We start from the raw sequence: 25,424 nt of genomic DNA, 5'->3' as shown, positions 1-25,424 counted from the left end.
TATCTTCTTGGAGCTACAGGCTTCTAGGGATTTCTGTGGCACTGTGTTTACATTTGGGTTTGGCACCGATATTTGGAGTAGCACGACGTAGCCTACATGTTGTTTTCTTCTAGAGGAGGAGTGTACCTGGCAGCTTGTTCTGTTGCTTTTGTAGTTGAGTTGTTGTGGAGATTGCTTGTGGAGCTTTCCTTGGTACCTGTTGTTGCTGCATTCTTTTGTCTTTGACAGAGGATAACTTCTTCGGCTTCTCGGAGTTTGTTCAGCATCTGGTGCTGAGAGGGGGTGTTAGCACACATTCATCCCCAGTTTTTGCTCATTTATGGTGTCCATTTAGTCCCTTTTGCATGGCCCTTGCTTGTGGGCTGGCCATCCCTTTTTTATGTATTTTTTTGGGATTTTTCCCAGCCTTTTTGGCATTTTCTCAGTCGGCCAGTCCAGTAGCTCCAGTCAGCCAGCTCACCTCAACTATAAATAGGAGGTGCTCGCCTCTCATTGTTCATTGAGTCTTGTACATATTTGCTCCCTCACTTATGAGACTTGTAGTGTCTATTGCTTGGGACTGTTTTGCTTCAGTATATTCAGCATAGTTTGCTCCATATCTCTCTCTCTCTTGCATCTCTGTTCAGCACATTCTAGTTCCCCCTTTGCTTCCGTTGTGTGCACTCTTTCAAGAGAAACCCCACAACCCAATGTACCTGTCCCAATAGAGTAAAACCACCTCTGAGCCACCGACGATGTAGGCCATGTGATAGATGTATGTGTGAGCACTTTAGTCAAGGTCACGGGCACTTGTAGTAGCTTGGACACATAGAGAGAGAGTGTCAAGAACTATGAGTTAGGGACTTGAGGCATTGGTCCTCGCGGGCTACCAAGTAGGGAAAACTTGGTATAGGGTCGAGGTGTGCTAGAGTTATTCACTTGAGGGGAGGTGTTGAAATGTGCAAGTGAATGGGTGTGTGCGGGAACAAGCCCTTAGCAAGAGATTGTAAAAGGGAGTCTGTAATTGAGTGGGGGTGGCAGTGAAAAGGTGAGAAGAATCTAGTGATGAGAGAATCAAGGGTAGCATGAGTGAATATAGGGGTGTGGAAAGATTCTAGGAAAGGGTGTCCCTAGATGTAGGGGAGGTGACACAAATCAAGGAGAAATCGGTGGGATTAGATACTTAGCACCTTGTGGATGTAAAACCTATAAATTGAGGCATTGGCCTAATGAGAAATTGCTGGTTTTTGAGTATCCATGCCTACATTAAGCTATTAGATTAATTGCTCACTAATCTCGTCTTAATCATCATCTAATCACTTGCTAATTATGTTGATTCTTGCATTTGATCCACCATAGCTCATCACATTGTTGCAAATTTAACAGTGGGAACACACTGACTTATAAGCATTATAAGTCACTTTGATAAATAAAATCCTATGTTGCTCATGCTCTGTAGCCATCTTTCAGGCGAAACTTTGCCAGTAAATGCTTCAGCTTTCTTCTGTGGAAAATCCCTGTTCACACCTTGGCTTTGATCAGTGTGTGAAACATTGGTTAAGATGGTGAAGGGGCCAAATGGTGACACTTGGTACCATGGTATTGAAGCCTTGTTGACTCCATCGCCATGCTTCCCATGCTTCATCCTTGCGTTTTTGATCTGCTGCCCGCCTCATCTCTGCATCTCTTAGATGCGTTTTTGTCCTGCTGCCTAGTCCCCTTAAGCCGCCTCGTCTAAGCCGCTTCATACCCATGGAGAAGTTGCAGATCAGCAAGACACAAGCCATCAACATCATCTACATTATGTGCATTTTTTCTTTGATCCTCTGGTAAGAACTTCAATGGAACAAAAGCTTTTTCATTGTTTTGCTTCCTTCAAGGAGGAGGCACAAGCCGCACAAGCAAGTACTTCAACCAACGTTGCTCCGACAACAACATGGGCCACATTTTATGCTTCCTTCATGAAGCAATTTGCCGAACACCTTCACGTGCATGACTTGTGGGATCTTCGACACTACAACGCCCATTGTTACAACTTTTGGATTTTTTTGAAGATCATGGGCTTTGTCGATGGTATCTTCCTCGAAAACTATGCATGAGCCCTAAGTCACATTGGCTTCGAAATGATGATGCAAAAGGTTCTTCATCGGCATCAAGGGCGGACGCTTCTTCCTCAACTTCTAGTCCTTTTTTATTTTGTAGTCTTGGGTTCTCTACTTGGATAGTCCTGCAAAATTTGAGTTATATATTTTTGGATCCTTTTGGATTTTGTAACGCCTTGTTTCTATAAAAAGATCCTCTCCATCATTCCCTTTTGGATATGCTGATGTAGGCTATCTTTGTCCCTCGGGCAAGACTTGACCCCTGAGTTCTTTGCACTAAGCCATGCTTTATGAACCTCTGAGCCATGCTTTTAGCCATTGAGCCATGTTCATGAGCCATTGAGCTAGTTACGGGATCCATGTTTGGTCTTTGCTTGTGTTGGAGTACGGTACTATTGAAGGTTATGCATGCAACTCACCATCACTCCGAGGGGGGGGGGGGGGCTGGTTGGGTATTTCAAAGTTAGTTTGGGGTCTGGTTAAGTGTCCTTAGTGGTGTGAACACACTAGGTGTGAACACCCTCTTATTTAAGGTCAAAAGATAAGGCCTTGGTGCCTATAAAAGCATTATACGTGGTGGAAGTCTTATGCTTATAATTCGTTCATCATTGTGTTGTGCAATCTTGCTCTCTTGTGTGCTGTCCCATATCTCTCCATCTCTTTCTTCTACTCTCACTCCCTCTTGGGCTTGGCACTGATAATGATCTTCCACTCTCACTCCCTCTTTGGCCTTGCACTTTCTTATAAGGTGAATTTGGGCATGTTCCTTGATTCATCTAGGTATATCTTTATGCTATATAAGTGGATTGGGCTTGGCACTGATAATGATCTTCCACTCTCACTCCCTCTTAGGCCTTGCACTTTCTTATAAGGTGAATTTGGGCATGTTCCTTGATTCATCTAGGTATTTCTTTATGCTATATAAGTGGACATGCAAATTGATGGGGAGAAAACCAGAATTAGGGTTTAGAGTTCATTCATGGGAGACATACACAGAGAAGCAAGGGAGAGAGAGAGAGAGAGTTGTGGGGATAAGTCAACTCATCAGTATGAGTGTGTGACTCCCCTATCACACATGTATATTGCACTAGTACACATAGTGCACTTAGTACATTAAAAGTACTAAGTGTACTATGTACTATAACTTATGGGCTTGTACACACTATAAGGGTGGGCATAATGCCTTTACCCCAACAACCTCCCACTTAAAGGCAAAGTGCCCTTAAGTAAAGGAAAAGAAAAAATCAGCATGTACATGATAATATACAAGGCCATATCAAGGCTGAAAATGGCCTCATCCAATGCCCATCAAGTGTCTGCAATGAGCAAACCGCTCCGGAGGCAAACTCTTCGTCAACAGATCAGCCGGGTTGTCATCCGTATGAATTTTAACAAGCTGAATTTGCTTGTTCTCTATCACCTCTCTGATGAAGTGATACTTCACATCCACATGCTTCGTCTTTGCATGAAAGACAGGGTTCTTTGCCAACTGGATGGCACTCTGACTATCACAATGCAACAATGGAATATCCCCTGTATAGCCCAAATCAACCACTAACCGAGATAGCCATAATGCCTCCTTGCAAGCCTCTGTGGCTGCAATATACTCGGCCTCTGTAGTAGATAAGGCTGTGCACTTCTGCATCCTGGATATCCATGACACAGCACCTCCTGTGAATGTAAACACATAACCGGTAGTAGACTTCCGGTTATCTGGATGACCGGCATAATCCGAATCCGTGTAACCATGCACTAATGCATCCTGTTTGCCAAAACAAATGCACATATCCTGTGTGCCCTTCAGGTATCTCATGACACCTTTCACTGCTTCCCAATGCTTCTTGCCAGGGTTGGCCATGTATCTAGAAACCACTCCCACTGCAAATGCAATGTCCGGCCTAGTAGCAACCATGGCATACATGAGACTGCCACAAGCTGAAGCATACGGAATCTTGGCCATATCAGCCCTGTCTGTATGTGACTGTGGGCTGTCCATAGCACTGAGTTTCACATATGGAGGCAAAGGAGTACTAGCTTTCTTCCCCCCGTCCATATTGAACCTCTGCAAAACTTTGCCAATGTATTCCTTCTGAGACAAATACAACACATGCTGATTTCTGTCCCGAAGTATCCGCATACCCAAGATGTGATTTGCATCACCCAAATCCTTCATATCAAAGGTTTCATGCAGCCTCTTCTTCAAAGCATCCATCTCTTTACGAGATTTCCCGGCAATCAACATATCATCAACATACAAAATGAGAATCAATAGACTGCCATCCAAAGCTTTCTTGGTGTACAAGCAGTGATCTATGTCACTTCTCCTGAATTTCTGAGATTTCATGAATGTATCAAATTTATGATACCATTCTCTTGGTGCCTGTTTGAGCCCATAAAGACTCTTTTTCAGCTTGCATACAAGCTTCTCCTTTCCACTTACTGCATAACCCTCTGGCTGCTGCATATATATCTCCTCATGGAGATCACAGTGAAGAAAAGCAGTCTTCACATCCATCTGAATCAAGTCCAGATCATCATGCGCAACCAAAGCCAACACAGCTCTAAGTGTGGTCATTTTGACCACTGGAGAGAAGATCTCCTCAAAGTCCACACCATATTCCTGCTTGAAGCCCTTAGCCACTAACCTGGCTTTGTATCTTGGCTTTGCATCTGATGCAACTTTGAGCCTGTATACCCACTTGCATGGCAAAACCTTCTTGCCTGCAGGCAAATGCACCAACTTCCATGTTTCATTTTTATGCAGAGAATCCATCTCTGACTTCATGGCACGCTCCCAAAGAGCCTTGTCTGCCCTCTGTAAAACCTCTTTATAACATGAGGGCTTCCCACAGTCAGTGAGCATCAAGTAGTCAACCCCTGGAACAAACTTGTCAGGGGCTCTGGAGGGTCTAGTGGACCTCCGTACCCAATGACCATCATTTGCAGGTTGCTGTCCAGCCTGCATATCACCCATTGGTGGCTCCTGTTCCATGCCATAAGGCTGAAATATCATGCCCGGTATCTCCTCTAACTGTGGTATATCCATAGGGATATCTTCTGCCATGTCTGGCTGTCCATTTGGACCATTTTCAGCACCATTTAAGGGCTGGTTTTCCTGCTGTAATGGCTGATTTACAGCCCTTTGTTGTTGTCCATGATGTCCATCATCATCAAAGATGACTCTGCCAGGCTGCTGTTGCCTTGCAGGCTCCTTATACATGCATGTTTCATCAAAAATGACATCATTGCTGCGTATGATCTTTCTATTCATGGGATCCCAAAGTCTATACCCCATTTCACCTCTGTCACCATATCCTAGGAATATGCATTTGTGAGACTTAGGATCAAGTTTGGTGCGCATTTCCCTGCGTATGTGCACGTACGCAACGCAACCAAACACTCTCAAGTGCTTGTATGACGGAGGCTTCCCTGTCCATACTTCTTCTGGCACTTTCCCACCAAGCCTCGTGTTAGGTGACCTATTTATAAGGTGAACGGCTGTCATAACAGCTTCAGCCCAAAAACCATGAGGTAATGCAGCATGTGACAACATAGAACGGACCTTCTCCTGTATGGTCCTGTTCATCCTCTCTGCTGTCCCGTTTTGTGGAGGATCATAAGGAGTAGAGAGCTCCCTCTTGATGCCTTTAGCATCACAAAAGTCCTGAAACTGTTTGGACATATACTCTCCACCATTGTCGGAACGCAAAGCCTTCAGTGTTTTGCCAGTTTGATTCTCAACATGAGCAACAAACTTCTGAAACACTGAGAATGTATCACTCTTCAAACGAAGAGGATAAACCCACACCTTACGTGTGGCATCATCAATAAAAGACACAAAATATTTTGCCCCTCCCAAAGAAAGCTGAGGCATCTCACATACATCTGTATGCACAAGCTCTAACTGAGCATCTTTCTGTCCAAGAGCTTTCTTGTGGGGGCACTGTAGTTGCCTACCATATATACAATGCTCACAAAACTGAAAACTTGAAAACTTTAGAGAAGGCAAGTAACCCAAACGAGACAATTGCTCCATTCCTTTGACACTCATGTGTCCCAACCGGCTATGCCACATAGAGATTTCCGGCAGCTCGGTTGCATTTACATTAGCATGGTGACAAACACCTGCATGCATAAAGTAAAGAGTGTCCACCTTAGAGCCTCTGGCAACAACCAGTGAGCCCTTACAAATCTTCCACTTTCCATTACCAAATGTGGTAACATAACCAGCATCATCAAGCTGTCCAGTAGAAAGCAGATTCTTTTTGATCTCAGGCACATGCCTGACATCATGGAGCATAAGCTGTGAGCCATCTGAAAATACAAGCCTCACATCACCTCTGCCAAGAATTTTGCATGCATGGTTATCACCCAAATAAACCACTCCTTCATTGCCAGCAGTGTACCTGACAAACAAGTCTCTGCAACCTGTGACATGAAAGGAGGCACCTGAATCAATGATCCATGAGTGCATACCATGACCACCTGTAAGAAGTGAATGGGCATCAAGTGAAGACGTGAAGAGGACCTCATCCTCACTGCCACCTGCATGTGACACATTGATTTCTTCAATCTTGACTCCACTTTTGCCCTTTGGCTTTACATCTTTGGCTTCATCTTTCTCTTTGTCTTTGCCTTTTCCCTTTTCTTTTTGATCATTTTTCCATTTGTAGCATTGCTTTTTAATGTGTCCCTTCTTGCCACAATAATGGCATTCCAAATCCTTTTTGGAGCGAGACTTGCTCCTTCCCCTTTCTTGGCTTTTCCCCCTTTGCTGGGATCTCCCACGTGCATTCATTGCATTGGACTTTCCAACAGAGTTGTTTTTCCTGTTCATCTCTTCTTGAAGAAGAGCACCCTCAACATCTGCATATGACAGCATAGCATGCGAATTGCTAGTGGCTGTCCTGAATGTGTCCCAACTCTCTGGCAAAGTGCATAACAGAAAAGTGGCTTTGAACTCATCGTCCATTGCCAACTTTTGATTGATGACCTCGTTGACAATACCATTAAACTCATTTAGATGGGCTGTCATAGAAGCCCCTTCCTTCATCTGAAGGCCTATGAGTTTCTTCAACCAATACACTTTGCTTGAGGCACTTTGTTGGGCATACAAGTCCTGCAATCTCTGCCACATTCCCCAAGCTGTCTTCTCTTCACGAATGCTGAAAAGTAATGAGTCTGACACAGACAACATGATAGTAGATCTTGCCAGCTCATCCATATCTTCCCACTCTTCAGCCGTAAGAGAAGCGGGCATCACACCCCTTTCTTTGATAGGCTTGTGCTGCTTTTTCTGGAGCAACACATTGTAGCACTGGGTTTGCCAAATATCATAGTTATGCGAGCCTTCAAGCTTCTTGATGTGAAGCAATGAAGAGCTCTCACCTGTGGTTGCCATAGCAAAATGCAACCTGTCAATGCCCGACTCCGTGCAAAATGTGCAAACACTGCACCAAAAGATGTGCAAACACTGCACCCAAAGCACACAAAGTGCTCACAAATGTTCTCCCAAGCTTTATCTCCCACTGCGGAAGCACAAATGCAACTTTTCTCCCACTTTATGTGATGAAAACACCAAAATCTGGTTGCTGCAGATTTTGGACAGCACCTTAAATGTGCTCTTTTGCCCTTCCAAAGTACTGTACAGCAGTACTAAGTGCTCACCAATGATGTACCAAACCTGTACCGGCAATTTCAGCAGCTGAAATTGAACCTTTTGGTCACTCAAAACAGTGTACAGCCATGCCAAAACATGCACAAAGCTGTGCCAAATCTGTACCAGCAGGTACAATAGCAATAAATGCTCTCCTGGCTGTCCAAATGAGTGAAAATCAGACTTTTACAGTCTCGAACACTGCATGCAACAGTCCCGAACAGAAATTGGGCAAAAGCCCCTTGACTGTAAGCTGATTTTTGAGGATTCAAGGCATAAATGTCTTGCCTGCTGCTTTGCCAAGCTCAACAAGCATACAAACTTGAAAAACCCCTTGATTTAAGATCAATTTCTGATCATGCATGGTACATTGACGCACATGAAGGCATCCAGAGTGTTCACGATGCTTCCCCCTGGCCACATATACATCAAATACATGAAAGCCCCTTGATTTACAGGCACATTGAGTGCTTGTAAGGCATCAACACATTATCCACAGCATCAAATGCGATTGCCTGCATGCAAATCAACCAAATCGGCACAAAAGCCCCTTGATTTGCACTGCAATTTGCTGCAATTTTGCCCAAATGTGCGATTTTTCACATCATACAGCATGTATGAGTGCTTAATTGCACAATTACATCAAAAGCCCCAAATTTCGACATCCAATTTCCTGCAAATTGATCCTGATTTGACCAATTTCCTGCAAATTTATCCTGATTGTGACCAATGTCACCCAATTTTGCCAATTTTGCTCAAAAATTGAGCAATTGGGCACCTGTACCTGCTCAATTGTTGATTGTACTTGCTCAATTGCAAATCCCAAAAAAAAATTGAGGCAAATACCTTGTAATTTTTGATTTGCAGGAAAGAGGAGGGGGTCGTGCTGATGCTGCTGTGCAGTCTGATTCTTGGAGGTGATCCTTGGAGAGCTTTGATGGCTGCTCCAATCAAGATAGTGGAGCCAGAGATTCTGCGTTGCTGGGGCGCATCTCTGCTTCACATTTACTGACGTGGAGTCGTGCAGTGCTTTGGGCGGAAGACGTACACACGCGTACAAACGGACAGAACCTGGCGCCGGGTTGTGCTCGCCCACAGCCTAGGTTCGACTTGGCGTCCCGCTTGACGTATTCGCCTAGCTTCGCCGTCGACGGGCTCCCTTCGCTACTGGCCGCTGACGTCTTTGCTTAGCGCCAGTCTACGCACAGCATCTGTAGTCGACAGTCCACGCTCATCGCTCATCCGCCCAGCGCTACGGCTGCTGCCTTCGCTCGCTTTTTGGACCAGCCGACGCTACACGCCTTGTGTCAAGTCGTCCTTCGCTTCACTTTGCTGCTGCCTTCGTTCACGCTGAAGTGCCTTCTACACGCCTGAAGTTGCTGCCTGTTGCACTGCCTTGCTGCGCCTGACTCCTTGCTACCATCAAGGAGAAGAGGAAGGGAGGGATCACTAAGGGCTCTGATACCAGTTGATGGGGAGAAAACCAGAATTAGGGTTTAGAGTTCATTCATGGGAGACATACACAGAGAAGCAAGGGAGAGAGAGAGAGAGAGTTGTGGGGATAAGTCAACTCATCAGTATGAGTGTGTGACTCCCCTATCACACATGTATATTGCACTAGTACACATAGTGCACTTAGTACATTAAAAGTACTAAGTGTACTATGTACTATAACTTATGGGCTTGTACACACTATAAGGGTGGGCATAATGCCTTTACCCCAACACAAATTTCACATTGTGAAGTTTTCGTCCAAGTTGCAGCTAGTTGATATTGTGTTAATTCTTTTTATCTTCAGTGGTGCATATGCCCTCTCAACTATCTTTTTGTTGTAATAATTCTTTCTATATGTTATAATCCGTAGTGCTAGGCTTCATTATGGCTCAGTCTGCTCTATATCTTTGGAGCTCTGACAGTGCAAAGTCTATGCTGTGCTTTAATTTTTGTGTTTAGAATTAGAATTTCTTCTCCAAGTGCTATAAACCGAGTACGTAGACCTTTGTATGAATGTATGCTCTTATGTGTGTGTGTGTGTGTGTGTGTGTGTGTCTGTGTGTGCATGTGGGGAGTGTGTGTGTGGGAGCATATATTTATACCAAATTCTACACCCACTATTGGGCACTGATGATGTTAGTGGGATGTCGTAGTTTCAGTCCATACTCACTTTCTTATAAGGTGAGTGTTTCTGGATTCATCTATGTATATCTTTATGCTGTATAAATGGACATGCAAATTTTACAGTGTGAAGTTTTCGTCCAAGTTGCAGCCAGTTGATATTGTGTTACTTCTTTCTATCTTTAATGGTGCATATGCCCTATCAACTACATTTTTGTTGCAATAATTCTTTCTATTTGTTATAATCCTTAACACTAGGCTTCTGTCAGAATATGCAGCGGAAATGATATCCAAACTTGGGTAGACAAGAGCAAGTAGACTGCAGAAAATAATCAGCACAAGAAACACAGAGAGATGTGTGTAAACTCTTCTCTATACACAAGATCCCGGAAATACTGAATGAGAAAGTGGAGGAGGATGGGGGGCAATATATACAAGCCCATGAGGGCAGTCGGCCAGCTCTAAAAGAGGCCCACGACTGAATAAATGTCCACGACTGCTGATATTAGCAGTCGGCCAGCATCTGATGCCCCACGCCTGCACAGAACAAGTCGGCCAGCACTCAGACAGCCCACGATTGATACAGATGCAGTCGGCCAGCTTCAGAGTGCTCCTGGCATCACCTGGCAGCCCTCCAGCCACTAGAAAAAAATGGGAAAAATAGGGAAAAAATACGGGGAGTGTGGAAAAATGATATACGGGCGGGCACACCCACAACAGAGGCCCTGGTGTATACAAATAGACAGGAGATGACTTCTAACACCCCCTCTCAGCTCCTGGCTGTGTAACCAACCACTGGGAGCTGGGGTGCCGCCTGAGCAAATCCTGAGAGCGACTTCGTGAAGAGGTCCACCGTACTATCCTCCGTCGAACAGAACTCCAGCAAGATGTCATCAGCAACGATCTGTTCACGAACAAAGTGCCTCTGGATGACCATGGGTTCCTCCAGTGGAAGCCCAAACCTGCAATGTAACCTCCTCCTGCTCCGTAAAGCTGCTCCTTGGCCTGAAGTAGATCCCCTCGTGTCTGGATCTCCTCCCCAAACTGAGTCACTCCATCCGCGGAGTCGGACTCCATCCAACAATCCCCCTCCTGTGTAAAAGAGTCTCTGATCCTTCGCATGCCGCAGAAACCACAGGAAACGCGATCCTGCCTCCCAAAGAGACATCTGCAACCAAGAGCTCAACTGCCTCATCAAGAAGCTCCCGTCCAATCCGGTGTCCATCAACCAGATCAATGAACCATACAGCTTTTGAGTCACAAAGACATCACACTGCTCACAAGGATCAACACCTGTTACGGTGCACAAGCAAGTCCTGGAAACCTGATGAAACCTGTCAACCACCCCCTCTGAATCCGGAACCACAAAGCCTGGAGAAACCACCTCCTTCTGCAAGTAAACACCTGTCACCTGCCTGGCTTTCCGAAAGGTCCCCGTGGAAAGAACATCCTCAACTACGGGAAGTTCTATGTCCCGAACACGACGAGACATCAGAGCATAAGTGACCTGTTCAGCTTCCTCTGACTCACGAACACAAGAACTACCAATATCAGTACTGGAAAGTTCCTGCCAACTGCTGCCATCTACTGGTAAGCTATCCACCACTTGGTCTCGGAAAGCCCGCACCTGCAGCGTATCCACACTTGAGTAGCCATTACCACAGTGCCACTCATCACAAACCTGAGGACCTGGGAGAGAGAGTGCTGAAAGCCTGTAAACTCCATTCTCCACTCCGCCTTCCCAAACCACTTGGCCTGTTGCTTTGTCCCGGAGAGCAACAAAATGCTCATCAAACTCCACCCGTACGCCAGTCTTGCACACCTGATGCACTGACAACAGATGAAAACCAAGTGCCGGAACATACAACACCTGGGAGGAATGCTTCCCCCCTCTGCCATCGGGAACTATCTCCATCCTGCCCTCACTGTGAACTGGGATAGTCGACGTATCACCAGTAAGAATATGACCAGAAACCCTGCAGAGATTCTGTAAACCGGAACGGGAAGGAGTCATGTGCCTGGAAGCACCACTATCGAGAATCCACTCCCGAGTATCCGTTGCGGAGAGTCCTCCAATCTCCTCCCTGCCTGAAGAAAATGAAACATCGGTGTCCATCACCTCCAGGTGCACAAAAGCCGGAGTCTTCATGATTGCGGAGGAGTCTTCACCCTTCTCGGTCTTCCGCTTGGGACACTGCCTCCAGTAGTGGCCTTTCTCGCCACAATCATTACAGGTCCTCTCTGCCTTTAGCTTCTCGCGGTCAGCGTCGGACATCTTCTCAGAAGACTTCTCCGATGAAGCCTTCCCCTTGCCCGAGTTACGGCCTTTCGACCGTTGGCCAGTAAAGGCCTCCGAACCTCCGCCGTGAGGAGGGTTCATGAAACGTTCCTCCTGGTCCAAGACCATTGGCACAAGCTCCTCCCAAGTAATGTTGCTGAGCCTGCCACTCGTGATCAACGAGGAATAGAAAGCGGAATACTGACCAGGCAAGTGGGAAAGTAACGTGATGGCCATATCTTCGGACGATATCTCTTTCCCAGCTTGAAGGACTTCCTGCTGAAGGGCCTGCAGCTTGTTAATGTGTTCCCGCATCATCGAAGACTTTGCAGGGTTCATAACCCGCATCTGCACTTCCAAGGATATCCGCTTCATGGGTGACACCCTGTTGTACAAAGAAGCCAAGTGCTCCCATATGCCTCTCGCTAGCGTCATGTGCTTCACATGGTTGATCACCTGTGGTGTGCAATTGAGGAATATAAACGACCGGACCCTGGCGTTGACACGGTCCCACATTTGTGCCTGTGCCTCTCGGTCCTTCCTCGTCGATAATAACTCCCCTTCCTCAGCTTCCGGCCTTGGCACCCCTTTGATAATAAAATCAGCAAGATCATATGACTCCAGAACTGACTCCATCATGACCTTCCAGATGCCATAATTGGACCCGTCCAACTGCCGATCCACTGGGAACGTGGGGAGAGTCGGAATCTTCACGTGCTTCTCAGCCATCTCGATTAAATCTGCCATCTCGGAGAGTAACCTGAAAGGGTGGGTGGGTGGGAAAAAATCTGAAAATATGCAAGTGGCTGTCCAGTCCCTTTGCCCGCCTTCCTCTTGCACCTTCTCTTCCCGTTCAGCCCGAAACAGTCCACCGATCAGCAACCTGTTGCTCCCCCTCTTGCTCAGAAAAACGCCCAAGATCTGCTAGAGCCTAGGGCTCTGATACCATGTCAGAATATGCAGCGGAAATGATATCCAAACTTGGGTAGACAAGAGCAAGTAGACTGCAGAAAATAATCAGCACAAGAAACACAGAGAGATGTGTGTAAACTCTTCTCTATACACAAGATCCCGGAAATACTGAATGAGAAAGTGGAGGAGGATGGGGGGCAATATATACAAGCCCATGAGGGCAGTCGGCCAGCTCTAAAAGAGGCCCACGACTGAATAAATGTCCACGACTGCTGATATTAGCAGTCGGCCAGCATCTGATGCCCCACGCCTGCACAGAACAAGTCGGCCAGCACTCAGACAGCCCACGACTGATACAGATGCAGTCGGCCAGCTTCAGAGTGCTCCTGGCATCACCTGGCAGCCCTCCAGCCACTAGAAAAAAATGGGAAAAATAGGGAAAAAATACGGGGAGTGTGGAAAAATGATATACGGGCGGGCACACCCACAACAGAGGCCCTGGTGTATACAAATAGACAGGAGATGACTTCTAACAGCTTCATCATGGCTGAGTCTACCCTATATCTCCGGAGCTTTGATAGAAACTCAATACACAGACCTTTGTATGCATGTATGCTCTTATGTGTGTGTGCGCGCGCGCGCGTGTGGGGTGTGTGTGTGGGAGCATATATTGATACCGAGTTCTACACCCACTATCAGGCACTAATGATAGTGGGGATGTCGAAGTATCTAGTCCATACTATGCATGATGGAGTTGATGGTTTATTGTCTTGTGGATGACTACCATGAGGTTATAAATTGCACTTTCTTATAAGGTGAATTTGGGCATGTTCCTGGATTCATCTAGGTATATATATCTTCGAGTGAGCCCCAAGTGACATGAAGAATTTGGATGAGATGGGTCCATATGTCACTGTCGATGTTGGGGCATAGTAGTCTTGGTCATCTTCCAGCTAGTGTCCTAGAGACCATGAAGCGTTTGGATGAGATGGCCGTCTGTCTCACTGATGGTGTTAGGGGATAGCTCTCTCTCCTATTGCCTTTGCTTTCGAGTTGTAAGGCTAATAATCATCAACCATTGAGTGATTGGATGTAATAGGACCATATGGCTCTAATGGTGTTGGAGAATAGGAGTCCCCTGTTAGAAATAATGTCCTGACATTATTATGGGCAGTGCCAATGTATTAGGACCGGCCGGGCACTTTTTACTCACTTTAAGTGAGGTTTTTTCCCCGCGCCCAATAAGGCGCCCAACTTACCGTTATGTGAAACGGGCACCAGTTAGGGTTATTATATGCCCTAAGTTTTGTAACAAACTTATCTTCATTATTTGAGCTCCATCGTTTTGCTCCTTGCCTCCACACATTTTGCTTCTGTTTCTTCGCGTGCTCCACACTGTCTCTCACTCACAATTGGTATCAGAGCAGGTTGTTGTTCCTACTCCCGCCTTCCCTACTGCTGGTGAAGCACTTTCGTCGCGAAGAAACACCTCTATTGTGCTGGTCGCCTGCTTCTGGTGCTGAAAAACAGGTCGCCCTCCTTCTACAGACCTGGGCGACTGCTTTCTGTGTGTCTCGGGCACTGTTCTGGTGCAAAAAGCAGTGCTGGTCGTTTTTCTACAGGCCGTACAGCATCTGTGCAGCACGTGTGGCTGCTGGTTGCTGTTTTTCTGTTCGTACAGGTCTGTACGACCAGTTCTGCTGCTGTTTTCTGATCGTACAGCAGTCGTACAGCTGTCGTACAGTTCAATCTGCTGTTTTCTGTCCGTACAGTTCTGTACAGCACCTGCTGGTTGCTGTTTGCTGTCCGTACAGCCTTCCGTACAGCATTGTACCGTCTTCTGCATCAGTTCGTACTCAGCAATCTGCAGCAGCAACTCGGGTGAGTCTACCTGCTGTATTTTGGAGCTTAACTGTGAATTTTGTCAGCAAATCAAGTCCGAAATTTGGGGCTTTTGCTGTTTTTATGTTGCTGCACAATCTGTGACAGCTCCCACAGGTTTTTTGTGGGAATCAGAGAAATTTGAGCCACCAGAAATTTGGGGCTTTTGTTGCTGTGCTGTCTATCTGTGTGAAACAGACAGTCTCGAGCAATATTTGTGAACTCTTCTGCAGTTAGTCTCTTTTGCAGGTTACAGTTTGCTCTCATGGCACAGAACACCGCTGATGTCTTTGGGTTTTTAGCCCAGGAAGATAAGTTGGATGGAACCAACTATTCCCTGTGGAGCTTTATGATCAGGAATCTGCTAGTTGCAAAGAATTTGTGGAATTATGTAAGTGGAGCTGAGGCAAGGCCTATGCATGTGGCCCCAGCTACCCCTCCACAACATGGCAGGCAGCAGGTTGTACTACCAGCTCCTCAGGCACCTACACAGGAACAAACTAGGTGGGATTCCAGGGATGCTCAGGCACTCTCTTTGATTGCACTTTCAGTTAAGAGGTCCATTATTCCGCATATCCGTTCATGCAGGACATCTCAGGCTGCATGGGATACTTTGGAACACATGTATCAGGCTCGCAATGAGGCTAGAGTTGCCTTTTTGAAGCGGGAACTATCACACTTGTGCATGGATGAGGGTGATTCTATGCAGGATCATCTTACGAAGATTCAGGATTTGAGAGAACAGCTCTTGAATATTGATGAAATCATTGCTGATGCTGAGATGGTCACCACTACACTTAACTCTTTACCGAGCTCTTATTTGGGTTTTCATACATCTCTTCACTTGTCCATGAGGGGTAATCCAGTCCCTCTATCCTTTCAGGATTTGGTTGGACTTTTGCTGCAGGAAGAGCAGACTCGGAAAAATGTCATGCAAAGAGGTGGTGAGCAAGCATTCTTTGCCAAGAACAAGGGCAAAGGAAAATCTGGTGCATATAAGCCTAAGTCAGAAACAGGACAGCCATCTAGTAAAGAGAAGGATGATGCACAGAAACCTAAAAATAAGGGTAAGTGCCATTACTGCAAGAAGCCAGGTCACTATATTCATGAATGTCATAAGAGGATAGCCAAGGAAAAGAAGAAAGAGTCTGGTAATTCAGTTGAAGACTCTTCAGATGTGGATAACAAGAAAGATGATGCCACAGTCAATCTTGTGGAAGAGGATTGGTGCTTCTTTACTTGCAGCTATGATCCCTCAAATGAGGTTCATTCACTCAGTGTGAGTGAAAGTGGTGATGTATGGTTCTTTGACAGTGGTGCCTCAAGGCACATCACGTCCAGAAAGGATTTGTTTGGCAAGATGGTACCTTCTTCATGTGGCAGAAAGGTTACGTGTGCAAATAATGCTTCTTATCCAGTTCAGGGCACAGGGGATATTATGCTTACAGCCATTAATGGCTCAGAATTTCTCCTTCAGGATGTATTGTATGTGCCTGGGATAAAGAAGAATCTTCTCTCAGTGTCTTCTTTTGCAAAGAGAGGGCTGGTTGTTTCCTTTGAGGATACTAAATGTATGGTCCGTGACAGGGAAAGTGATTTTGCTTTGATTGCTACAGGGACCTTATGTCGCGGTTTGTACCGTCTTGATCCTTATGAGAGGCACAGTGCATGTGTTGTTTCTACCTCTACATCTGCTATGCAGGATGCAGAGTTGTGGCATGCCAGGTTTGGGCATGTAAATTATGGCAGTCTCATGGCACTTCAGAAGCTGAAAATGGTAGATGCCCTACCTAATTTAGAGACTCCTCCCAGACATGTGTGTGAGGGATGTATTTTGGGAAAGATGCATCGTCAGGCTTTCAAAAAGGATAGAGTTGTTAGAGCTGTCCGCAAATTACAGCTCATTCACAGTGATGTATGTGGTCCAATGAGGACACAATCCTTGGGAGGTCATTGGTATTTTGTTACTTTTATTGATGACTTTTCCAGATATGCCTGGGTGTATGCTTTGAAGAACAAATCTGATGTCTTTATGCATTTCCGACATTATGTCAACATGGTTGAAAATGCAACAGGACAAAAAGTGCAGACTCTCAGAACTGACAGAGGGGGGGAATACTTATCTAAAGTATTTGATGCTTTTTGTTTAGAGAAGGGCATAGTACACCAGTGTACTACACCATATACACCTCAGCAGAATGGTGTCGCCGAACGAAAGAATAGGTCACTCATGGAGATGGCCAGGTGTATGCTGAAAGCAAAGGGATTGCCACATAAGTTTTGGGTGGAAGCTCTTATGTGTGCCACTCATGTGTTGAACAGGTGCCCTACAAAGGCACTCAGATCTGTTACACCCTATGAAGCTTGGTTTGATCGGAAACCTAGTGTTGATTATTTTCGTGTGTTTGGTTGCTTGGCTTATGCACATGTACCACAGGAGCTTCGTGGGAAACTTGATGATAAAGCCATACAGTGCATATTTGTTGGCTACAGCAGTCAAAGTAAAGGATACCGTCTCTATAATCCTGTCACACGGAGGATTTTTGTGAGCAGAGATGTTGTTTTTGCAGAGAATTCAGCACAACCCATTGCTGAATTTAAATTTCAGCAACCTCAGGAGTCTTTTGATGTATTTGAAGGGTTGATACCCATTGGCATAGGAACCACAGCTGATATACCGGCTGAATTTCAGAATTTGCAGCCACCACCTCGTGTGTTTGATGCTTTAAATCAGCCCCAGGCTGAGCCTGACATACAGCAAGCAGAAGAGGATATTGTTGTACAAGAGAGGACAGCTTTGCAAGAAGCTAGAACCATTCCTCGTTGGGCTATACAGACTCTTCAAGAGAGTAGACTTGCTGCTCCATTACCAGGTAGGACACGTAAAAGTACACGTGAGGCTGAAAGCTCTCACTTTTCAGAGTCAGCTTGGGTGAGTTCTATTATGGATGAAGAGGAACCTGAGAGTTTTGAAGATGCAAGTGAAAATCAGCATTGGATGCAGGCCATGCAAGCTGAATTGGATTCTATTGTTAAGAATCATACATGGGATTTGGTGGATTTGCCATCTGGCAAGAAGGCAATTGGTACAAAGTGGGTTTATAAGGTTAAACGCAAACCAGATGGTACCATTGACAGGTACAAAGCAAGGCTGGTTGCTAAGGGCTATGCTCAGAAAAAGGGCATAGATTATGAAGAAACTTTTGCCCCCACTTCTCGGATGACCACCATCCGTGTTGTTGTTGCTATGGTTGCACATTATGGCTGGTTTGTACATCAGTTGGACATAAAAACAGCCTTTTTGAATGGTGATCTTGAGGAAGAGGTTTATGTGATACATTTTATGTGATACAACCTCTTGGTTTTGCTATGTCTGGTCAAGAGCACAAGGTGTGCAAGTTGAGGAAAGCTTTGTATGGCTTAAAACAAGCACCGCGTGCCTGGTATGCAAAGATTGATGCATTTTTGACTAGCCAGGGGTTCACCAACAGTCCAACTGAAAGCACCCTCTACATCAAGAGAGATGGGGGGGATATTTTGATAATCATTCTTTATGTAGATGATATGTTGCTCACAGGTACTGATGCGGATAAAATTTCAGATTTTAAGTCCGAACTCAAATCTGCTTTTGAGATGTCAGATATGGGTATGTTGCACTATTACTTGGGCATACAGTTCATACAAAGTGAGAAGGGTGTCTTTATGTTACAGTCGAAGTATGTACAGAGACTGTTGGAAAGATTCAAATTTCAAGATTGTAAGCCTATTTCCACTCCTATGGAACCAGGGCTGAAACTTACAGTACATGATGGCAGTGAATCTTTTGATGCTATTCTCTATTGTCAGGCTGTTGGGTGCCTGATTTACTTGTGCAACACCAGACCGGATATTCAGTATGCAGTATCCCAGGTGAGCAGATATATGCACAGCCCACGGATGCTTCATTGGCAAGCTGTAAAGCGTGTGTTTCGTTACTTGCAAGGCACCAAGTCTTATGGCTTGATGTTTCCCAGGGGGGGTGACTTGCATTTACATGCATACAGTGATTCAGATTGGGCTGGTGACTTCGACACAAGGCAGTCTACCAGTGGTAATTGTTTCTTTTTGGGACACTCATGCATTTCATGGTTGAGCAAGAAACAATCTACAGTAGCTACCTCGTCTTGTGAGGCTGAGTACAGGGCAGCTTTCACGACGACAGTGGAATGTGTTTGGCTACGCAGACTCTTGGCAGATCTTCATCCTTTATTGGAGGAGCCTACTCCGATTCTCACTGACAGTCAGAGTGCTATTGCAGTAGCACGGAATCCTGTGTTTCATGCACGAACGAAACACATAGAGATACATTATCATTATGTCAGAGAAAGACTTCATGCAGGGGAGATCAGCATGATCTATTGTCCAACACATGACAATGTCGCAGACATTTTCACCAAAGCTTTACCTCGAGAAAAGTTTGAAGCTTTCCGCAAAGCTTTAGGCTTACTTCCTTTTGGTGATTGACATCATGCCTTGTACCCACATTGGCACTGCAGGGGGGTGTTAGAAATAATGTCCTGACATTATTATGGGCAGTGGCCAATGTATTAGGACCGGCCGGGCACTTTTTACTCACTTTAAGTGAGGTTTTTTCCCCGCGCCCAATAAGGCGCCCAACTTACCGTTATGTGAAACGGGCACCAGTTAGGGTTATTATATGCCCTAAGTTTTGTAACAAACTTATCTTCATTATTTGAGCTCCATCGTTTTGCTCCTTGCCTCCACACATTTTGCTTCTGTTTCTTCGCGTGCTCCACACTGTCTCTCACTCACATCCCCGTCATGGCCTCTTGGGTGGGCTAGGCACAACTGATCCTCAAGTAATTGAACTGGTGCATGGGCGGCTTTGAGCAATCAAACAGGCAATCTTGCACAATACCTTTTGAGTTGCAAAGCAGTCCCAAAAGCAAATTGGCTATATCAGTTTATTTAACTAATCTCAGAATTAGCTTCTCAAAAATTTTCTACAGAAATGTTTATTTAATTAATCATCATGGAAGTTTTATTTGGCAGGATGATTGACCTGGCGGTTGCAAAAAACCAAAAGCTCTCCATTGTGCAGGAGCTTACACAACTTCTGAAGAAGGTATGCCTGCTAGAAGGATTCTATCTTTTTATTTTGAAAAAACAAGTTACAAGGCGTATCCCACATTTATTTAATATATGAGCAGCAGTACAGTCACAACCATAGTTAGCTACTGGTTAGCAATCATTTGTTAATACTAATAGCCTGGTATGATACATTGCCAAGGAAGGGGTTGTACCACCCGTGAGGAAATGGCACTTGCCATTGATGGTGTGGCGCTAGGAAAGAGATACTGTGGGGCAGATAATGACCAGCGGAAGAAACGACCAAGAGCGGGTTGATTTTACAAGTGTGGGTGGACAAATAGCTGAAGCAGACTGTGCATGTGAGCTGCCCAGGCAGAGCATGTTAGATTGAGCAGACATAGCATTTACCCCCTGACCATGTTCAGCGACTAGCATGCATTTGTACCAGCAAATCTAGCCTGGGGTTCAGCTGGAAGAGTGAGAGGAGAATGCAGATTGACCCATGCTCTACTTTGAGTAGATTTCCAGCAGTGTGAGGTGAGATTCTTGCTCCTTTCCCAGGCAGTTGTCTCTGAGGATACTGTGAGGTAATTGGACATCGGATTTCAGCCATTAATTTACTCAATCAAGTAAAGCAGTACTCTGCAAGGGGGGACATTAGAGGCCCGCACGTGTGTGCGTGCACGTCTCTCTTCCTACTCGCTTTTTAGTTAAGTTCATTACATTGGAGACATTCATGGTGGGGCATGTGTAGGGAGTGTAGCAGTAGGCAAGTTGGAGCAGAGGTGGACGAGGAGGGCTTCATGGGTGTAGAATTGGGTGCTCCATGCCTGTATATCCTCATCTTAGTATTTCAATAGGTCTCTTGGGGCTTGATAGAGAACCTATTCGAGAACATTAAGTAGAAGGCTTTTAGCTGATGTCTTACGACTGTCAATGAGCATGCGATAGAGTGCCTCGTTAGTTATCATCAACTTCCAGTATGTGGACTCGTTTGCACTCAAGACATGCTGAATGTTTTTTTTTTTGGTAAGCACAAGGCTTGAAAGGGTTATGAACATATTTTTTTTGTCTCTTCATTTTAATTAAGCGATGCAATTGATGGCTGATGATTATATTATTTTTTTCTATTACAAAGCGAATAAGGCTATTGCAGGCTACTAAAGTATGACTTCTGAATTGGCTGTGCAACCTTTCAGATCTGTGAACAGAAGGACAATGAGATGTTTCAACCGGCTATTATGGTTCTTCTTATGTCAGTAAAGGTTAATTAGAGCTTCCTTTTACTTTAAAATTCTAGCATTTAAAGGTCTAATGAGCTTGTTACTTTATATTGCTAGCATTTAAAGGTCTAATGAGCTTGCTACATATATGCAATAAGTTAAAACAAAAACGTGCACACGCATGCACGTGGATGCTCTAGTTGCATAGGACGGAAGTGGACACGGTTGATATCTGCACAACTGCACGTGCATGCGCACCTGCGTGGGTGTCCTACACTCCTAGTTGCATAGAACTGAAATGGACACGGTTGATATCTGCACAACTGCATGCACAGTTGTGTGGTTGCTCTAGTTGCATAGATCAGAAATGGACACGGTTGATATCTGCGCAACGGAAATGGTTTGAGATTAGGTAAGGGAAATGGCTGATTTTACAGTAGAATGAAATTTATAACTGTAAAATAGAATAGAAATAAGGGAAGAAGTTGAGAGAGAAAAGAAACTTGGGACAAAGCATAGTATGGGAATTTGGGGAAGGTTTAAAGTTAGTGGAGGATATCTTGAGAGGAGGTCAGGAAATGGGAATGGAAATGGCGGTGGAGACACACATTTCTCTGTTATTGGCTATGAAATGGCTGTTTCCTGTGACTCTGCTGCGTCTCCATGGCCCTAACCAAGGATTGTTTGACTTAAGAACCACAAAGGATTAGGGCTAGACCCATATACTTGAGAAACCTCTAATAGAGGTTTGGTAGACCCAATGTCGTATACATCACATGATGGCGATGGATTTTGGCTAGCGACTCACCACTCATCTGTAGGTTTAGTACCTCGAACCACCCCCGAGCCTAAGGTCTGATTGCTTGTGAGCGTGCAAAGCCTAGATGACCCCTACCAGGCTTCCCATACCACTAGGCTGAGGCAGCCGCTTGTTTGCAGTTCCATGGCCCTGAGGTTGTGCATGCCTCTAGCAGCTCTCCTCTCCGCCACGTGGATACCTCTAATACTCATAAGTGCCTATAAGCAATATCCATCATGGAAGACACACGACTGTAAATCAGCCCACGACTGAGAGAAAATACCCATGCCTCAATACAAGCACCTATTCCCACACATGAGATGCACATATTTTAACACCCCCTCTACAGCTCAGTGTGTGCAAATGCTGGAAGAAAAACGGATGAAGATGTTACCATGGGCACCCCAGTACTGGCCGGATACTGAATACACTGCGGAAGATGCACCTGCCGACCTCTCTCTTCAAAACAAAATGCCACCTTGAACAGCAAAGAAATCTGCTTGGCTCCGAATTTACACACCAAAGTGTAGTGGACTCCATTCACTCCAACAGTGGACTCTGAGCATATCACGTCCTAGAACCTCGAACAATGAACTTGGAACTCATCCAATCTTTAATCTTTGCTACACCAAGCAATAGACTTCGAACACATCTAGTCCATAGCGCCAAAATAAACTTGTCTCTCTAGATATTTTACTTTTTTGGAACTCTGGCACACTAGTCCCATGCACCAAAAGTTGGGGCTAGACTTCCCCATCTCCCGCCACAAGCCTCCTTTGGTTGGAAGCACATGGGAGGAAACTATCTCTATAATTATTGAAGTAGGTTCTCCTTGGATATTGCAGCCTTGGGGACTAGAAGTATCACTAGAATTATTAGTCATCATCCTGTATATGATCATTGCTCTTCTATGAGAACTCGGCCTTGGCCTTGGCTTTATCTTTGTTCTTGCAATCCTTGGCCAAGTGACCCTTCTTTCCGCGAGTGGCAGCGACTCCATCGTGTCTTTCGCACTGTAACAAGTGCTTGATCCTGTCTACTAGGAGGGAACCTTACCTTCCCCTGAGAAACAAGGACAGATTTTCCATTGCAATAGCAAACCTCCGCAAGCAAGCCTTTGTGCCACCGATGATCTCAGCACTCCACCAATCTCTAGCACTTCTCCAATAGGACAAGGCACGAGGATCAATCAGCCCCCTCTCAAAACTGAGAGAGAGAGGGGCTGGATAGCAGCAAAACAGTCCACAAAAATCCTCCGAGAAACACCCAGCGGGAGGGGAGCAAAGCCGGGGAAGAAGATGAATGGCAAGGGCCACTTGTCGGGTTGCACCATAAGCAAGAAATTGTAACTTGGTTGAACACAATGCTAAGCAATACACTTAAATACGCCAAGATTTAATGGACAACATGCTCAATACTCAATACAAGAAGTAATTTGCTGTATTGACAAGAGACACACGATGAGCGGGAATTGCCGGCCTCTCCCTCAAATAAAGTATATTGATCTTGGGAGAATCAAGTACATAGTGTCATGGGCATTTCTGACTAGATTTCCATACCAATGCATATGAATACAGTATTGCAAACAATGTAGTTGTCGGTGTAGACTTGCAACTCACACTACTGTCTTAAGTGCCCATGTTCCCTACCATATGCTCTCTATTGATCCACCAACACATGGTAGCAACAATCTACAAGAGAGCACGTAGGACAAGAGAACACTACACAGGGTATGTGAACATGGTGTCCTGATCCTCCCTCCTGCTACTTGCTTCCATATTTAAGCATCAAAGCTTACCAATTGCAAGTAGAGTCGATGAGAAGACAACGGAAGTCTTCGCGATGGAAGCGTTTGGAGTGTTGAAATCTTCAAAGCTTACCAATTGCAAGTAGAGTCGATGACAACGGAAGTCTTCGTGATGGAAGCGTTTGGAGTGTGGAAATCTTCAATCTCTCTCAATCCTTCACAACAAAAATCTTCAAGAGGATGAAGGGAACCCTGGGAAAGCTTCCCCTATGGTTCAACTTGAAAAAGGAAGGCTGAAATTAGGGATTTCAGCAAAAAGACTAGAAATTATTTAAGAGTTGTTTTGCTGAATTTAAGTCATTGGGAGTGTGTGGGAGAGTGAACACCACCTAGAAACAATCTTGGAAGCTTGGAAAACACACTAGCAAGATTGGATATGGAAATGGGAAGGAGAAAGTGCAAAAAATACAGCCAAAAAGCCTCATGAAGAAGGGCGTCAACTTCTAGAGAGAGAGGGAAGAGAGATATGATGAGACGTCCACCCTAGGTGTCAACATGTGCCTTGTGGTGTAAAAGCTAGAATGGACACATTGTTGGTTGCTCCCTTTGTACAAAGGGGATAATGTCTGGGCGGTGAAAATTGGGTTTTGTCCACCTCGGGACATTAGTGTGTGCGAACACAGGGCTAGGTTCTTGACCAATACTTACCACTTGTCACATGCCACATAACCATGTCAGCAAACAGTTTCACACGCACGGTTCACGGTTCACGGTTCACGGGCAGGCATCCCCTTTCCCGGAACTACACATTGGTCAGGTAAGCATGAAAACAGCATGCAATTTCAATTGCAAGCAGGAACATAAAGATGCTATGCAATGCAGCATTGGTATGGACAATCCCCGTTCATGAGACTATACCAAAATAGACGTACTCTAGGCAAGTACACGAGGTATCAGACCCAATGGCACACCAATCCTCCAGGCATTTCCGGGCATGTACACATGGGCACAAGTCCTAGTGGAAAGCCAAGTCCACAATATCACGAGTGGCATCAATCCCCGGCATATGCAACTGCCATGGACGCCAGTCCAATGTACATACATAATGAGAAAGCACGGGTGGACCAATTGGGTGGTCAAATTCTGACATAAACATACCTCTGGTTGCTGTCCAAGCTGTAAAAACAGCCCACCGATCACCAACGAATGTTGCAAATTGGCTTAGGAAAGCCAAAAAAAAAACGCAGCCCCCTTTGGGTTGCAGTGTGACGTCGTGAGACGAAAACTCAAGGCAGGAGCACCAGAAGAGAAAATGCTGATGAAGAAGGGGCGATATTGGAGAAAACACAGCCCAAACACCACCAGCCGCTCAAACAAGAAAAAAGCAGCCCACCAAGGTTGCATTGTGATGCCTGTCAGAATACGCAGCGGAGATGATGACCAGATCTGGGAACACGAGCAAAAACGCATGCAGAAAATACAGCACAAGATAGAGAGAGATATAGGCGTGTAACTCTGCTCTATATACACAAGAAGATCCCGGAGTATGATACACAAGTGGTATGGGGGCTGGGGGCCTATTTATATGCCCCCATATGAGCAGTCGGCCTGCTGAAAAAGGCACTCCACGACTGCATCAAG

At 45.3% G+C, this 25,424-nt stretch overlaps 1 protein-coding gene across 6 annotated transcripts in view; it reads left to right on the top strand.

Moving 5' to 3' along the window:
- The window catches only part of LOC147632726 (E4 SUMO-protein ligase PIAL2-like), a 68,191-nt gene that overhangs the window by 19,731 nt on the left and 23,036 nt on the right, over positions 1-25,424 (top strand). For all 6 annotated transcript variants that reach the window (XM_086807558.1, XM_086807557.1, XM_086807561.1 and 3 more), the window contains 2 exons: positions 19,976-20,048; positions 21,214-21,279. In XM_086807558.1, the coding sequence (XP_086663684.1) occupies positions 19,976-20,048; positions 21,214-21,279 (139 nt within the window). The remainder of the gene's footprint in view (positions 1-19,975; positions 20,049-21,213; positions 21,280-25,424) is intronic.

Source organism: Cibotium barometz, chromosome 13 (genome assembly GCF_041138505.1).
Source record: "Cibotium barometz isolate CiBa-2024 chromosome 13, ASM4113850v1, whole genome shotgun sequence".
Lineage (NCBI taxonomy): Eukaryota > Viridiplantae > Streptophyta > Polypodiopsida > Cyatheales > Cibotiaceae > Cibotium > Cibotium barometz.
Note: the sequence above shows the minus strand (reverse complement) of the source record. Positions and strands in the feature narration are given on the sequence as shown.